Below are 17,760 nucleotides of genomic sequence, written 5' to 3' on the forward strand. Positions count from 1 at the left end.
CAGTGGTGCAATCTCGGCTCACTGCAACCTCTGCCTCCTGGGTTCAAGCAATTCTCCTGCCTCAGCCTCCTGAGTAGCTGGGACTAATTTTTGTATTTTTAGTAGAGACGGGGTTTCACCACGTTGGCCAGGATGGTCTCGATCTATTGACCTCATGATCCGCCTGCCTCGGCCTCCCAAAGTGCTGGGATTACAGGCGTGAGCCACCACGCCCGACAACATAATTTTCTTTTTTTTAGAGCTAGGATCTCTCTTTGTTGGCCAGGCTGGTCTCAGGCTCCTGGCCACAAGCAATCCTCCCATCTCAGTCTCCCAAAATGCTTGAATTACAGGCACGAGCCACTGCACCCAGCTGTTTTTTGAAACAGGGTCTTGCTATAGCACGCAGGCTGGAGCATATTGGGATGAACATAGCTCACTGCCGCTTGCAAGTGATGGACTCAAGCTTCCTGAGTAGCTGGGACTACAGGTGTGCACCACCACACCTGGCTCTGAGATTTTTCTTCAGAGGAGCTAGCTGGTTAAATAACTAAATCTCAATATAAATGTCAAAAAGAAAGTAAGAATCAAAATTCTCGGGAAAGAACTTTAAAGGCGGATATTTCTTTTTGCATCAGGATTCGTGTCCCTGAAGTAACTCACTAGAATTATGCAGTGCAGCTCCAGTGCATACAGCATCATCCACAGAGGTGGATGTCGTGGCCAGTGAGCTTCTTCCCCAGGTGGGTAGTTGACAAAATTCCTCCAGCAGTGATAATACTCTAAGGAAACACAAATCTTGGCTCATTCAACAAGCAGAATGGTCAATTACTTAAAAAGGGCCCCAGCCTAGTTTACCATATAGAAAGCCTCTAGTCTCTGGTCTAGTTGCTGCGGGACATTAGGCTCCCTAAAAAGAATAAAGTAGTTCATTTAAAGATGGCTGAGAGGCAAGGCCAGAGAAAAGAGTTGTTGTTGGTCCTGGTGGTGGGGGGGGGTGGTTGTTTTTTGAAACAGAGTCTCGCTCTGTCACCTAGGCCAGCGTGCAGCAAGTCCAAACATAGCTCACTGCAGCCTTGAACGTCTGAGCTCAGGAGATCTTCCCACCTCAGCCTCCCAAGCAGGTTGGACTACAAGTCCATGCCACCATGCCTTCTGATTTTTTAATTTTTGTGTAGAGATGGGGCTGATCTTGAACCCCTGGCTTCAAGTGATCCTCCCGCCCTGGCCTCCCAGAGTGCTGGGATTACAGGCACGAGCCACCAGGCATAGCCAGGAGTTGTATTTTTGTTATTTTCCTTGTTCTGAATTTCAGATCTAATCCATTCACACATTATTTTGGACTTTTGGACTTTTACTTCTGAGATTTCCACCCTGGGATAACCAGTCTTCTGGCCTGAAAAACAGCTACTTTCTTTTTCTTTTTTTTTTTTTTTTTTTGAGATGGAGTTTCGCTCTTGTTACCCAGGCTGGAGTGCAATGGCGCGATCTCGGCTCACCGCAACCTCCGCCTCCCGGGTTCAGGCAATTCTCCTGCCTCAGCCTCCCGAGTAGCTGGGATTACAGGCACGCGCCACCATGCCCAGCTAATTTTTGTATTTTTAGTAGAGACGGGGTTTCACCATGTTGACCAGGATGGTCTCGATCTGTTGACCTCGTGATCCACCCGCCTCGGCCTCCCAAAGTGCTGGGATTACAGGCATGAGCCACCACGCCCAGCGAAAAACAGCTACTGTCACTACCGTCTCTTATAAACAATGAAGTTTCTCTGTTTACTGTTTTTACCTGATGCTCTCATAATCTGAATAGTGACTCCACTGTTAACGAGGTCCCTGAGTCCTTGCCGGTTTTGTTGATCCATGTGCTGAAAAAGCCTCGCTACATAAATCACCAAAGTCACACCAGGGTGCTGACTCAGAAACTCTTTTATAGCCTGGGAGCATTCCCAGCAGGGACTCCAGGACAGGAACCAGGTGATGGAGCAGCTGATGGACGAGTGAAAACATCTTTCTGACGTAAATTTTTCTATAAAATTAACTTCCACATGATTGGTGGTGTTTTTGCCTGAACTTCTCCAGATCTTCCAGCTCATGCCCCACTTGATTTCGTAGAGCAGACAGGTCTCTTTACAAAGTTCTTTGGGGTCATAGGAGATGTAAAATTCCCATGGTTCAATTCTTCTCCTGAAATATGAAAAGTAGCCCACACTGTTATGTCATATTTAGAGAGATCTTAGAAATCTTTTTCTGTTCCTTCTTCTTTTTTTTTTTTTTCAGATGGAGTCTCACACTGTTGCCCAGGCTGGAGTGCAGTGGCATGACCTTGGCTTCCTACAACCTCCACCTCCAGGGTTCAAGCAGTTCTCTGCTTCAGCCTCCGGAGTAGCTGGGATTACAGGCACCTGCCACCACCACGCGTGACTAATTCTTTGTGTTTTTAGTAGAGACAGGCTTCCACCACGTTGGCCAGGCGGGTCTCAAACTCCTGACCTCGTGACTTGCCCACCTCAGCCTCCCAAAGTGCTGAGATGACAGGCGTGAGCCACCGCGCCTGGCCCCTGCTCCCCTCTTCTATCAGGCTAATCTGAGATGTAGCATCTCGGGAAACTTCCTTTTCTAGTCTGTCTCAGTGTTATCTGAAGAGGTCTGTTTGAATTATATATATATTTTTTTTGTCACAAACATAGTGCACAGGTTTCTTCCCCAGTCACGTGATTTGGTGACCACTCTCTACTACCATTATGTTTTAGTCTTGAATTCAGGTGTAAGTGTGTCTTTGTTTCTCGTTTAACATTTCCTTCATTATATTCTAATCTTACGTATTTATTTATGTTTATGTTTATTTATTTATTTTGAGACAGGGTCTCCCTAAGCTGGCCAGGCTGGTCTCACCTCCTGGGCTCCTGAGTAGCCGAGACTGCAGGTGTGCCCCACCACGCCTAGATATATTCTAATTTTTCAATTTCACACCTAGAGGTGCCATGTTCCAGTACTTATCTTTCCTAGCCCTCAGCGGACTGGAACCAGATTTTCTCAGGTGTTGAAGCCTCAAATTGCCAACAAGATTCTATTGTCAAGAACAGACAAAAAAATAAATAAATAAAAATAAAAATAAAAAAAGAACAGACAAAAGACTAATTTAGCCTCGAGATTCTTCCACATTAAGATCTATAAGAAAGAAAGTCTAAGCCGGGCGTGGTGGCTCACGCCTGAAATCCCAGCGCTTTGGGAGGCCGAGGCAGGCGGATCACAAGGTCAAGAGATTGAGACCATCCTGGTTAACATGGTGAAACCCCGTCTCTACTAAAAATGCAAAAATTAGCTGGGCGCGGTGGTGCGCGCCTGTAGTCCCAGCTACTCAGCAGGCTGAGGCAGGGGAATTGCCTGAACCCGGGAGGTGGAGGTTGCAGGGAGCCAAGATTGCACCACTGCACTCCAGCCTGGCGCCTGGGAACACAGTGAAACTCTGTCTCAAAAAAAAAAAAAAAAAAAAAAAAAAAAGAAGAAGAAATTCTAATTGCTCTCAGTGATATCTTTAGATTTAACACTCTATATCTGAAAGCCGTGACTCAAGGGAAACTCAGAATTGAGCTGCAGACTTTTCTTTGCAGTATGGTTAAGTCACGAGCCTATTACATCCTACTAGTTCCCACTCATCCCTAAAGTGTCACATTCGTTTATTACATAGACCCATCCTTCCACCTATCATGAGATAGTATTCCTTGGCATGACCTTCCTGTTATATGTCTGAAAAATGGGCAGGCAGTATAAAGTGAAGATGAAGTTAAAGTGACAAATGAGTTTCCCAGGTATTTCACTAATGGCTATAAAAGCACACGATTGAAAAAGAGAAGAGAGGCCGGGCGCGGTGGCTCACGCCTGTAATCCCAGCACTTTGGGAGGCCGAGGCGGGTAGATCACGAGGTCAAGAGATCGAGACCATCCTGGTCAACACGGTGAAACCCCGTCTCTACTAAAAATACAAAAAATCAGCTGGGCATGGTGGCGCACGCCTGTAATCCCAGCTACTCAGGAGAATTGCCTGAACCCAGGAGGCGGAGGTTGCAGTGAGCCGAGATCGCGCCATTGCACTCCAGCCTGGGTAACAAGAGCGAAACTCCGCCTCAAAAAATGAAAAAAAAAAAAAAAAAGAGAAGAGAAATTGCAAGACAATAACAGACAAGCAAGCTAGAGTCATTTATTTAAAGAGATCAAAAGACATAAGAGCAAAGATATTTAAAAAATCATAGAAAATGGCATTGGAAAAGGCAAAAATGCAAGAATGGGGAAATGACAAAACAGAAAAGGAATAATAAAGGAAGCTATACCCATAGTTCCTTTTTTTTTTTTTTTTTTCCCCGAGACAGGGTCTTAGTCTGTCAGCCCGGCTGGAGTGCAGTGGTGCAATCACAGTTCACTGCAGGCTTGACCTCCTGAGCTCAAGAGAGTCTCCCACTCCTGCCTCAGCCTCCTGAGTGGCTGGGACTAGAGGCACATGTACCACCATGCACAGCTCTTAAATACCCATTTATCCTTGATTGAATTAAATGAGTACTGTGATAGTATTATTCTTACCTCAGAGTGGGATCACCACTGGAAGGACCTGTTGACCAAAACATGATTATGTCAAATAACACTCAAACACCAAATGAGCTGCTCAGAAAAAGTGCTCTGTCATTCCAAACCTGCAAATCATCTCAGAAAATGGAACTTGACGATTCTCTCATAGATTAAGTGTATTGGACCAATTCATTGTAACCAAGAAAAGCAAGATTTTTAAGGGCTCTGTCAAAATCGATTTTCCCAGATGCCCAATCTTAAACAAGGTAATCCTCCCTCAGGCGTCAACAAAAATGATTAAGTGCAATGGGAAAGTCACTTCGTAAAGGCTCTTAGAAGCCGGACATGATGGCTCAGGCCTGTAATCCTAGCACTTTTAGAGGCTGAGGCAGGTGGATTACCTGAGGTCAGAAGTTTGAGACCAGCCTGGCCAACCTGTTAAAACTCATCTCTACTAAAAATACAAAAATTAGCCAGGTGTGGTCACAGTCACCTATAATCCCAGCTACTTGGGAGACTGAAGCAGGAGAATTGCTTGAACCCAGGGGGCAGATGTTGAGTGAGCCAAGATCTTGCCATTGCACTCCAGCCTGGGCAAAAGAGCGAAACCCTATCTCAAAAAAGTAAATAAATAAAAATAAAGGTTCCTAGGTGTAACCTCTATGTGACCTCGTAGTACCCTGCACTGCACCGTGGTCATTATCATGCTCTACCATGATTGCCTATTTACATGCCTTAATAACACTGAATTGTAAATTACGTGAGATACGGATTTTGTGCATTTTGTTCCAAACCCTGTCACACTGCCTGAAACATGTTATTAGCAATAGATTTGAATACATTACTGAATAAATGATTAAATGAACTTCACTACTACTCACTATGAACATATTTTCCCCTTCTTCTTTTCTTCCTTCCTTCCTTCTTTTTTCTTCTTTCCTTCCTTTCTTTCATACTTCCTTTACTCCTTCCTTCCTTCTTTCCTTCCTTCCTTAATCCTTTTCTTTCTTTCTTTTTTTTTTTTTTTTTTTGAGATGAAGTCTTGCCCTCTTGCCAGGCTGGAGTGCAGTGGTGCAATCTCGGCTCACTGCAACCTCCGCTACCTGGGTTCAAGCGATTTCCCTGCCTCAGCCTCCCTAGTAGCTGGAACTACAGGTGCCCACCACCATGCCCAGCTAATTTTTTTTTTTTTTTTTTTTTTTGTATTTTAGTAGAGACGGGGTTTCACCACATTGGTCAGGGTAGTCTTGATCTCCTGATCCGCCTCATGATCCACCAACCTCAGCCTCCCAAAGTGCTGGGATTAGAGGTGTGAGCCACCACACCCAGCCCTTTCTTTTTTTAAATAGAGAAAAGGTCCCACTCTGTTGCCCAGGCTGGAGTGTAGTGGTGCAGTCATGGCTGTCTGCAGCCTTGAACTCCTGGGCTCTGGTGATCCTCCCACTCAGCCTCCAGAGTAGCTAGGACTGTAGGCACAACACCTCACCTGGCTATTCTTATTTTTACTTTTAGTTTTATTTTTGTAGAGACAAGGGTCTCACTACGTTGCTCAGGCTAGTTTCAAGCTCCTGACCTCAAGAGATTCTCCCACCTTGGCTTCCCAGAGTGCTGGGATTACAGGTGTGAGTCACCAGGACTAGCCCCCTTCTTTGTTTTTCTGCCTTACTTAACCTCTCTTTTTTGCTTATGCCTTAGACCTTATGATGGAATCCAATAGCAATAGCATCTTTATACACTTCACAACACATTTAACCATTAAAATATTTTGTCAGCCAGGCATGGTGGTTCACGCTGGTAGTCCTAGCACTTTGGGAGGCCAAGGCAGATAGATCACCTGAGGTCAGATGTTCAAGACCAGCCTGATCAACATGGTGAAATCCTGTGTCTACTAAAAATACAAAAATTAGCTGTGCATGGTGGCAGGTGCCTGTAATCCCAGGTACTCGGGAGGCTGAGGCAGGAGAATCACTTGAACCCAGGAGGCAGAGGTTGCAGTGAGCCAAGATCACACCATTGCACTCCAGCCTGGGCAACAGAGCAAGATTCCATCTCAAAATAAAATGTATATACATAGTCGACTAACTCAAATATAATAAAACTCTAGTGGAACAAGCCCAGAACCTATAGTCTTAAGAAATGGTAATTCTATCAACATATCTGATGCCAAAGTTCTTTTTTTTTTTTTGGAGACAATGATTCCCTCTCATCACCCAGGCTGGAGTGCAATGGCATGACCTTGGCTTACTGCAACCTCTGCTTCCCAGTCTCAAGCCTCCCAATTAGCCAGGACTACAGGCGCATGCCACTGCGCCCAGATAATTTTTGTATTTTGGTCTTGAACTCCTGGGCTCAAGTGGACCCCATGCCTCGGGCTCCCGAAATGCTGGCACGGCAGGCATGAGCCACCACACCACACCCGGCCTGATGCCAAAGTTCTTTTCACTATGCCAGATGGTCTCCTAGTAAAAGAGTAAACCTTAGAGGCTTAATTTTTACCAAATCAACAATTTGAGAAGTTAAATTATGAAGAACAAAGCTGACAGTAAACTATTAGGTTTTGTTTTGGTTTTTTTTGAGATGGAATCTCGCTCTGTAACCCAGGCTGGAGTGCAGTGGCACGATCTCGGCTCACTGCAACCTCCGGCCCCTGGGTCCCAGTTCAAGCAATTCTCCTACCTCAGCCTCCCAAGTAGCTGGAATTACAGGCACGAGCCACCATGCCCAGCTAATTTTTGTATTTTTTAGTAGAGACGGGGTTTCACCATGTTGCCCAGTCTGGTCTTAAACTCCTGACCTTGTGATCCACCTGCCTCAGCCTCCCAAAGTGCTGGGATTACAGGCGTGAGCCACCACACCCGGCCCTAATATATTATATTTGACTTCAAATATTTATTTAGAAATAAGGAGAAAAATAATTTGAAGAAAAATTGGCTAGCACTAAAAAACAACTGAAGAAAAAAGACAATGAAAAAAGGATGTCAGTTGAATACCACTTGTCTATACACTAAATCAGACAGCTAAGGTGGAGTACCTCACGTAATTTGGATCCCCCAGGCATGAAACATTTTGCATCCATGTGGAAGAACTAACTTTAGCATTGGGTTTTTCACTAGGAAAACACTGTGAGGTGCAAGAGTAGCTCAGATGACCAGTCAGTTTCTGTGGAATGAAATGGAAATACAACAAACAGTATGACGTTATGATGTGGTGGGTACAGAAGCCTAATGCAGACATAGGAATGGACAGCTTTGAGGGGCCTCACAGGGAGCGGTGCAGACAGCGGGGGGGTGGAGTAGTTTGGAAGATAGAAAAGGAGGTGGCATTGGTGGGGCTTTGATTTTATGTGTGTGTGTGTGTGTGTGTGTGCGCGTGTGTGTGTGTGCGCACGCGCGCACGTGCGCATTGAGTGCAGTGGTTCACACCTATAATCCCAACTCTTTGGGAGGCCAAGACAGGAGGATCTCTTGAAGCCAGAAGTTTGAAACCAGCCTGGACAACATAGTGAGACCCCATTCCTACAAAATATAAAATTAGCTGGGTGTGTTAGCACATGTTGGTAGTAACAGCTACTTGAGTGGCTGAGGAGGGAGGATCGCTGGAGCCCAGGAATGACAGGTCACAGTAAGCTATGATATGTCACTATACTTTAGCCTGGGTGATACAGTGAGACCCTATCTCTTAAAAAAAATTTCTTAGGCCGGGCGCGGTGGCTCAAGCCTGTAATCCCAGCACTGTGGGAGGCCGAGGCGGGTGGATCACGAGGTCAAGAGATCGAGACCATCCTGGTCAACATGGTGAAACCCCGTCTCTACTAAAAATACAAAAAATTAGCTGGGCATGGTGGCGCGTGCCTGTAATCCCAGCTACTCGGGAGGCTGAGGCAGGAGAATTGCCTGAACCCGGGGGGTGGAGGTTGCGGTGAGCCGAGATCACGCCATTGCACTCCAGCCTGGGTAACAAGAGCGAAACTCCGTCTCAAAAAAAAAAAAAAAAAAAATTTCTTTTAATTTTTTGAGAAGGAGTTTCACTCTTGTTGCCCAGGCTGGAGTGCAATGGTGCAATCTCAGCTCACAGTAACCTCCGCTCCCGGGTTCAAGTGATTCTCCTGCCTCAGCCTCCTGAGTAGCTGGGGCTACAGGTGCGTGCCACCATGCCCAGTAGTTTTTGTATTTTTAGTAGAGACGGGTTTCTCTGTATTGCTCAGGCTGGTCTTGAACTCCCAACCTCAGGTGATCCACCCGCCTCAGCCTCCCAAAGTGCTGGGATTACAGGTGTGAGCCACCGTGCCCAGCACACCTGGCTAATTTTTGTATTTTTAGTAAAGACGGGGTTTCATGATCTTGGCGAGGCTGGTCTCGAATTCCTGACCTCATGATCCAACTGCCTTAGCTTCTCAAAGTGCTGGGATTACAGGCATAAGCCACTGTGCCCAGCTGAAATTAGGTTTTTATTTCAGGTTTGATAAATGATTAAACAAGTGTTGGTTTAATAGGTGTTGGTCCTTGATTCAAGTGTATTATTTTCCAGACTCAAGCTGCATTTTGAGAAGGGTGGTACAGGAATTGAAGAGTAAAGATCTTGATTTGTGGCTCGATTACTCAACAGAAATATCATAGTGCCAGATGATCTCAGAGTCCGTGGCATGACAGAAAAAGGAAGTCTATGAGACCTCACTATAAGAAGCTCATGACAATAAAATTGAGTGTGAGAACTCTCCTCAAGCTAGTATTTTTAAATAATAATCACTTTGCACATATTGATTGAAACTTTAGGCTGGGCATGATGGCTCACACCTGTAATCCCAGCGCTTTGGGAGGCCGAGGTGGGTGGATCACGAGGTCAGGAGTTTGAGACCAGCCTGGCCAATATGGCAAAACCCCGTCTATACTTAAAAAAAAAGTACATAGCTGGGCGCGGTGGCTCAAGCCTGTAATCCCAGCACTTTGGGAGGCCGAGGCGGGTGGATCACAAGGTCAAGAGATCGAGACTATCCTGGTCAACACGGTGAAACCCCGTCTGTACTAAAAATACAAAAAATTAGCTGGGCATGGTGGCGCGTGCCTGTAATCCCAGCCACTCAGGAGGCTGAGGCAGGAGAATTGCCTGAACCCAGGAGGCGGAGGTTGCGGTGAGCCGAGATCGCGCCATTGCACTCCAGCCTGGGTAACAAGAGTGAAACTCCGTCTCAAAAAAAAAAAAAAAAAAATACACACACACACACACACACACACACACACACACACTAGTCGGACGTGGTGGTGCATGCCTGTAGTCCCAGCTACTCAGGAAGCTGAGGCAGGAGAGTTGCTTGAAGCGGGGAGGCGGAGGCTGCAGTGAGCTGAGATCGCACCACTGCACTCCAGCCTGGGGGACAGAGCAAAACTCCATCTCAAAATAAAAAAATAAAAAGTAAATTTTTTTAAAAAAAGAAGGACTGCTGGGCGTGACAGATGAGTGGCTCTAGCTGGGGAGATATCTAGGAAATAGACAGAGTCAGGAAACACTAGTCCAAGTATGAGCTGAAGAACAAATCTCTTTTTTTTAAAGAAGTAAGGGGGAATTTGAGCACTGGGATGGAGGAGGAAGGGGGTGGCTGGCATGTTGGAATGAGCACTTAGACCTTAGTGCAAATTGGGGCCCTTGAACCAGTAATCCACTCCAAGGGAGCCTTACAAAAACAGAGGCCATGTTATAGGAAAAAGGCCTATGGGGGGAGGGAGAGGGGAAAAAAAAAAGGCATACTGATGACAGGAAGACTCTCTCTGAAAGGGCTGAAGCGGCAGTGAGAAGTTCAGACAGGGACAGTGAGATATATGTTGTGTCTACACTGATCAGTTTTACTCCTGGGATGCAAGGGCAAGGATACCAGACACAAGATTGGGGATAGTTTGAGGTATAGAACACACTGCCTTTATAAGAAAAGTCACGGCCGGGCGTGGTGGCTGACACCTGTAATCCAAGCACTTTGGAGGCCAAGGCGGGCGGATCACTTGAGGTCAGGAGTTCAAGACCAGCCTGACCAGCATGGTGGTGAAACCCCGTCTTTATAAAAAAAAAAAAAAAAAGAAAGAAAGAAAGAAAAGAAAAGTCACGTCGCTGCTCCCAGAGCTTCTGGAGCGCCAACCCTCGGCTTGGCGGCTGAAGACTGTTGCTGCCCAAGCATCTCAGAAGCCCCCTGGACCATCACGGATGCCGAGCTTCGGGTAACTCCTACGGTGGAGGGTAAGTCCATCGCCTTCTTAATCAGCACGGAGACACCCACCCCACACTGCCTTCTTTTCAAGGACCTGTCTCCGTGGCCTCCATACTGTTGTGGGAATTGATGGCAAGGCCTCCAGGCCTCTCACAGCTCCCCGTGTCTGGCGTCAGTGAGGCCAGCACTCCTTTCCACATTCTTTCCTGATCATCCCCACCTGTCCAGTTCCCCTGTTAGGCCGCGATATCCTAGGAAAACCATCTGCCTCCTTAGCTGTTCCTGGGCTACAGCCACGCCTCATGTCTGCCCTCCTCCCTGAACCCGCACCGCCCTCAATAGTCCCCTTTATGTCCCCCCACCTTAACCCTAGGGTGTGGGACACCACCTCCCCATCTGTTGCTACAAGTCACTCACCCCTCACCATCCCCTTAAAACCCAACCCCTCTTACCCTGCCCAGCACCAGTACCCCATCCCACAACAGGCTTTAAAAGGTGCAAAGCGTGTTATCACCCATCTGTTGCAACTTGGCCTTTTAATTCACCCTCCTGCTTCTTCAGCGTCTATACTCAAAGGGGTATCATGTATCCCCTTCCAAAGCCCAAATTTATTCCCTATCCTGGCTGTCCAAAAACGCAGACAAACTCTACACACGCGTCCAAGGCCTCCGCCTCCTCAGTCAGATCACACCCCCCACCACCTGGCTGTAACAAACCCCATCCCCTCCTGTCTTCCACACCCCTTCCACAACTCACTACTCTGTTCATCACCTCAAAAACGCTTTTCCTAAAGCCCAAACTTCTTCCCCATCTGTTACAATCTTTCACCAGCATACATGTGCTCTGCTGCCGACAATATCCAGTTAATTTCGCAAACCCCAACCCCACCACGAAACGACTTCTGTCCTTCCTAGGCATTTGTAGGACGCTTTTGCCTCCAGATGCCAGGGTTTTGCCACCATAACCAAACCACTTTATAAACCTGTGAAAGGAAACTTGGCTAACCCTAGAAACCAAAAATTCTTCCCCCACTCTTCCTGTCGGTCACTAACGAAGGCCTTAGAGCCAGCCCCAACTCCTCTCAATCCTTCTCACTCTACACAGCAGAAATAAAGGCTGTGCCATTGGGATTCTCACACAGGAGCCAGGCCTACAGCCTGCAGCCTTTTGATCCAAACAGCTTAACCTCACAGTCCTGGGCTGGCCCTCATGACCCTGATACTCTTAGAATCCCTCAAAATCACAGGCTCCGCCCACTCACCCTGGGGCTCTCACAACCTCCGAAGCTCCCTCTCTGCACCTCACACACTGAGTTCAGCCCCTCTCTTCTCCAGTTTTATGCAGCCTCCTGCTACTTAAACCACCCCCCAAAAAGTCTTTGTTTCTGTTATTTCTGCCAGTCATCAAATTCGCTATACTCGTGTACTCTTACGTGCCCTGCTTTTGCCTAAGTCGCCCGTTTACACTTTTCCTCCAGGAAATTACAGCTAATATTTCACTCTTTTTTTTTTTTGAAGATGGGGTTTCACCATGATGGCCAGGCTGGTCTTGAACTCCTGACCTCAGGTGATCCACCCACCTCGGCCTCCCAAAGTGCTAGGATTACAGGCGTGAGGCACCGCGCCCGGCCAGCTAATGTTTCACTGTTTGGTTTTTTTTGTTTTGTTTTGTTTTGTTTTGTTTTGAGACGGAGTTTCGCTCTTGTTACCCAGGCTGGAGTGCAATGGCACAATATCGGCTCACCGCAACCTCCGCCTCCTGGGTTCAGGCAATTCTCCTGCCTCAGCCTCCTGAGTAGCTGGGATTACAGGCACGCGCCACCATGCCCAGCTAATTTTTTGTATTTTTAGTAGAGACGGGGTTTCACCGTGTTGACCAGGATGGTCTCGATCTGTTGACCTCGTGATCCACCCGCCTCGGCCTCCCAAAGTGCTGGGATTACAGGCGTGAGCCACTGCGCCCGGCCTATTTCACTGTTAATCTGGCTCCCGTTCTCTGCTCATAGCCAACCTTGTTAACGAAAGTGAGCGGTTGCTTATACATACCACACGCTTCCTCATACACAATGAAAACAAAAGCTCTCCCTCCACACAGCTATCCCCCCAAACCCTGCTACGACCTTTAGCAGCCACAGCCCTCGCTGGTTCCCCTGGCATTCGGGTCCAAAGCCCCACCCCCGTCAGAACACTTCCTCACCTTTTCAGTTCACACTTCCAGTTCTGTCTAAGCCAGGGACTGTTTTTTCCCTCTGGAGTTCTTCTTCTTAATCTGCCTTCCTACCAACTGGACAGGCACTTGTACCCTGGGTTTCCTGACTCCCCAAATTGACTTTACCAACGGGGACAAAAGCCTCCCTGTTCCCCTAGTGGTCCTGAGGCGACGCAAGCGGGCCATTCCATCGAGTCCCTCCCTTGTAGGGTTAGGAGTCACTACTGCACTCCGCGCACGCCGTACCCCTTCAGTCGGCACCTGCCGTGGCCTCTCTAATCACGTCTCTGCTAGCACTGCAGAATTAACACCATCACTATCCCTCCTTCAAGCTCACGTAAATTTCCTGGCTGCAGTTGTCTTCCAAAACTGCAGCGGTCTTAACTTACTGACTGCTAAAAAAGGTCCTTGCCTACTCCTAAATGAAGAACGTTGTTTTTATGTAAACCAGCCTGGCCTTGAATTTGATGCCATCAGTAAATTAAAAAACAGAGCCCGAAAGCTCACTCATCAAGCAAATGGCTCTTCTGGACCTGTCTGGACACGCTCTCACTGGGAGTCATGGCTTCTTCCAATCCTTAGTCCTCTGATACTATCTATCTCCTTTTCTTATTTGGACCCTGTGTTTTTCCAGTTAATCTTCCAATTCCTACAAGATCGAAAACAAGCAATAACCAATCAGTCAATACACAAATGCTCCTCCTAACAACCCCACAATATTACCCCTTTCCCCGAAATCTCCCAGCAGTGTAAATTCTTCCCACCCCAATCCAGCTCAAAGAAGCCTTGAGAAGCTTTTGCCCCCACCCCCAATAACCTGTTATCATCCCCTCTTCTCTAATTCTTTCTCTTATATATAAAAAGACAGGTATGGGCCGGGCGCGGTGGCTCAAGCCTGTAATCCCAGCACTGTGGGAGGCCGAGGCGGGTGGATCACGAGGTCAAGAGATCGAGACCATCCTGGTCAACATGGTGAAACCCCGTCTCTACTAAAAATACAAAAAATTAGCTGGGCATGGTGGTGTGTGCCTGTAATCCCAGCTACTCAGGAGGCTGGGGCAGGAGAATTGCCTGAACCCAGGAGGCGGAGGTTGCGGTGAGCCGAGATCACGCCATTGCTCTCCAGCCTGGGTAACAAGAGCGAAACTCTGTCTCAAAAAAAAAAGACAGGTATGTCAGGCCTGCATGTGCAAGCCCAGACCCAGAAACTCTAAAGTCCTGCCTGCCTGGGCTGATCACCCCCCACCCCCGGCCTGTGTTCCCCGTGATCCCTGATCGCCCAGGACGTTAAGCTTCTAAACCCGCCCTGCCATCTTAACTACTCTTGCGTCACCCACCATGGTAACTGAACTTGCGGTAATGTATACTTCTTACCTCCGCCACTGTAACTGATCTTACTCTGTGACTTTCCACTGCCCACCCCAACCTGTAAAACCAACTCCTATTCCATCACGCTTCGCTAACGCCCTTTTCAGCCTTAGTCCGCCTTCGCCCAGGTGAATAAACAGCCATGCTGCTCACACAAAGGCTGTTTGGGGTGTTTCTCCATTCAAAGTGCTCGTTTTAACAAAAACTTCAAATTTGCTTTCTGGTCTTACTTCACATTGTTTACATAATTTTTTTGTAGCCTAACCAGTTTGTTCGTTATATTCTAGGTACAAGTCTCTATAAAAGCTTTTAAATTATGTTTATCAGTAGGATTCAATCAACCTAAAATCTCCTCTTTTCTGTCAATCCAAAGTCTGCCCTTCTGGCCTGGCATGATGGCTTACACTTGTAATCCCAGTACTTTGGGAGGCCGAGGCTGTTGGATCACTTCAGCCCAGGAGTTCAAGACCAGCCTGGGCAATAAAGCAAGACCTAGTCTCTACAAAAAACTAGCAGGGCCTGCTGGCCCACACCTGTTGTCCAGCTACCCAGGAAGCTGAGTGGGGAGGATCTCTTGAGCACAGGTCAAGGCAGCAGTGAGTGGAGATTGCACCACTGTCCGGCTTGGGCAACAGAGCAAATTGTAAAAACAAACAAAAAAAAAAAAAATTTGGTCAGGCATGGTGGCTTATGCCAAAGCAGTGAACCCACACCCCAGTCTCTTAAATGTTTTTTTTAAAGTCTATGCTTCTCTTAGAATCCAGCTCAAATCCTACCTCAGCTGAAATTCTTTCCTTCAGCCTGAAATGTTCTTCCTCTCCCATGAATTTTTCTAACAGTAACTGTGCACTGATTTATCAATTTGTCATTGTCAACTCATTTATCAATTAGTACCTTGTTCTTATGCTATCATGTCTGTCGTTACCCTCAACTGTTACTTAAACAGTTGTATTTTGATTTAACTTTTTTATATTTTGTTTTTATTTTTATTTTTTTGTGAGACAGAGATGAACCCAAAGATGAAAAATAGGACAACAGTGATGTCCCAAACTAGAAAAAAGACAGAATTTAACACTTTTAATCTAACGACCAGGAATACCAGAGATCAAACAGTCGTCCAAGCATATGAGATCTCAAGCTTCCAGTTGGCACCTCATCTGGAGCACCCTAAATGGATAGGAGCCAGTGATTTCATCTTTGCCCAGACTGGAGTGCCATGGCACGATCCCAGCTCACTGCAACCTCTGCCTCCCGGGTTCAAGCGATCATCCTACCTCAGCCTCCTAAGTAGGTAGCACTACAGGCATGCACCACCATGCCCAGCTACTTTTTGTATTTTTAGTAGAGACAAGGTTTCACTATGTTGGCCAGGCTGGTCTCAAACCCCTGGCCTCAAGTGATCCACCCTCCTTGGCCTCCCAAAGTGCTGGGATTACAAGCCATGAGCCACCGCACTCAGCTGTATTTTACTATTTTTTTATTTATTTAATTTTGAGGGCCCGACATGGCGGCTCATGCCTCATAATCCCAGCACTTTGGGAGGCTGAGGCATGTGGATTACGTGAGCCACTGCACCAGGCTACTTAATTTTTTATTATGGTGAAACTGAGGAGGAAAACAAAATAAAATAAAGTGAAAATTACAGTTAAGATTAAAATATGTGGCCGGATGCTGTGGCTCACGCCTGTAATCCTAGCACTTTGGGAGGCTGAGGTGGGTGGATCACCTGAGGTCAGGAGTTCAAGACCAGCCTGGCCATCATGGTGAAACCCCATCTTTAAAAAAAAAAAAAAAGATTAAAATTTGTTGCTAGAAAAATCACACTTAAGCTAAGTAAGTAACCCTTCCCAGCTCAACTATATCAACTACAGCTACAGGCTTAATCAAGCAACACACACACATTCAAAGTAAGTCATAAAACTGTACTTAAAGTTAGTAAAAGAAGAGCAAATCCAGTACAACTCCCTCCTCCCTTAGAGATAAGGAAGCTAATGTAAGCACCCAGGCGTATCTACCCACACACAGTTCTGCTATCCTTGTTGTTTTTTTTTTTGAGACAGAGTCTCATGCTGTCACCCAGGCTGGAGTGCAGTGGCGTGATCTCGGCTTACTGCAACCTCCACTTCCCGGGTCAAGCAATTATCCTGTTTTAGCCTCCCAAGTAGCTAGGACTACAGGCACCCACAACCAAGCCCAGCTAATTTTTATATTTTTAGTAGAGACGGGGTTTCAACATATTGGCTAGGTTGGTCTTGAACTCCTGCCCTTGTGATCCTCCCGCCTCAGCCTCCCAAAGTGCTAGGATTACAGGTGTGTGCCACTGTGCTTGGCCTCTGCTATCCTTGTTTTTCTCTACCCCAGCTGCAAGGCCATGAGACCAAGGTAAACCATGTAGAAATTATGTTTTTCAAGACTGCAAAACTGTCACAAAATAAAATTAGCTGGCTTTGTCTCAAAACTTGTTCCCTGCCTTGTTTTTCCCGCCCTAAAGTGTATTAATAACATGTAATTCTTGGTTTGCGGCCACAGCCATTTAAAAACATTAGTCTAACTATGACCTGGTGCACCTAATAAAATTCTTTTGAAGCCTGAAAGGTCTCTCTGTCCTTTTAAAATCCTGCTACAAAACAAACACTGATTTACTGACATTTGGTTAAAGTCACTTGGACAAGTAAATGATAATAATAAATCATGTTATTTAAGATTAATATATGAATCAATAATAGGGAAGTTGGAAAACACCCACAGACGGAAGAATCAGCAGGACACACGCACGCACGCACGCACGCACACACACTTCTTGCACTGTTCGAGAGTACTTGCCCCCGGATCCGCTTTACCTCTCTCAGAAGTCATGGTGCTCTGTCTCTGGACTCCTTCCTCTGGAGTCGTAAGTTGTGCTGATTGCTCCTGGACCTTGTTTCTTCAGGTGTGCCCACTGCCACCTGCTTGGGCAGAGGATGACTCATTCCTGACTCCTTCCTCATTCTCAGGCAATTACTGGGAATCTGGGCTGTCTGTACAAACAGGAGGCTAAGAGGGACGTTATCCTGGGGATTTACATCTTTAGTGATGAGAAAGCCTATTATGCCAATGGCATTAATTTTGTAGAGTAGATCACTGGGGTTACCAAATTCCAAAGTTCTTCTCCAATGACACCTGAATTTAGTAACCTTTCTCTTTATTTATTTTTAGTAGAGATGGGGTTTCATCATGTTGGTCAGGCTGGTCTCGAACTCCTGACCTCAGGTGATCTGCCCGCCTCAGCTTCCCAAAGTGCTGGGATTACAGACGTGAGCCACGGCACCCAGCCACCTTTCTCTTTCTTCAAATAAAGATTAAGGTAGCCGGGCGCGGTGGCTCACGCCTATAATCCCAGCACTTTGGGAGGCCGAGGCGGGTGGATCACGAGGTCAAGAGATCGAGACCATCCTGGTCAACATGGTGAAACCC

General features: G+C 46.7%; 1 protein-coding gene across 4 annotated transcripts in view; it reads right to left on the minus strand.

Annotated features, from left to right (window-relative positions):
• APOBEC1 (apolipoprotein B mRNA editing enzyme catalytic subunit 1) overlaps window positions 1–17,255 on the minus strand; it is a 19,207-nt gene extending 1,952 nt beyond the window's left edge. Inside the window, exons 1-4 of one of the 4 annotated variants that reach the window (XM_032271816.1) lie at window positions 17,148–17,252; window positions 4,554–4,581; window positions 1,765–2,162; window positions 643–761 (exon numbers count right to left, since the gene is read on the minus strand). In XM_032271816.1, coding sequence (XP_032127707.1) covers window positions 643–761; window positions 1,765–2,162; window positions 4,554–4,581; window positions 17,148–17,163 — 561 coding nt within the window. In that variant the 5' untranslated portion in view covers window positions 17,164–17,252. Of the gene's footprint in view, window positions 1–642; window positions 762–1,764; window positions 2,163–4,553; window positions 4,584–17,113 lie in introns of all 4 variants that reach the window. The other 3 variants (XM_032271815.1, XM_032271817.1, XM_032271818.1) reach the window with 3 other exon arrangements.
• Window positions 17,256–17,760: the final 505 nt, after the last annotated feature.

The sequence above is a fragment of the Sapajus apella genome, unplaced genomic scaffold (assembly GCF_009761245.1).
Source record: "Sapajus apella isolate SASKATOON/1434 unplaced genomic scaffold, GSC_monkey_1.0 scaffold250, whole genome shotgun sequence".
NCBI classification, from domain to species: Eukaryota; Metazoa; Chordata; class Mammalia; order Primates; family Cebidae; genus Sapajus; species Sapajus apella.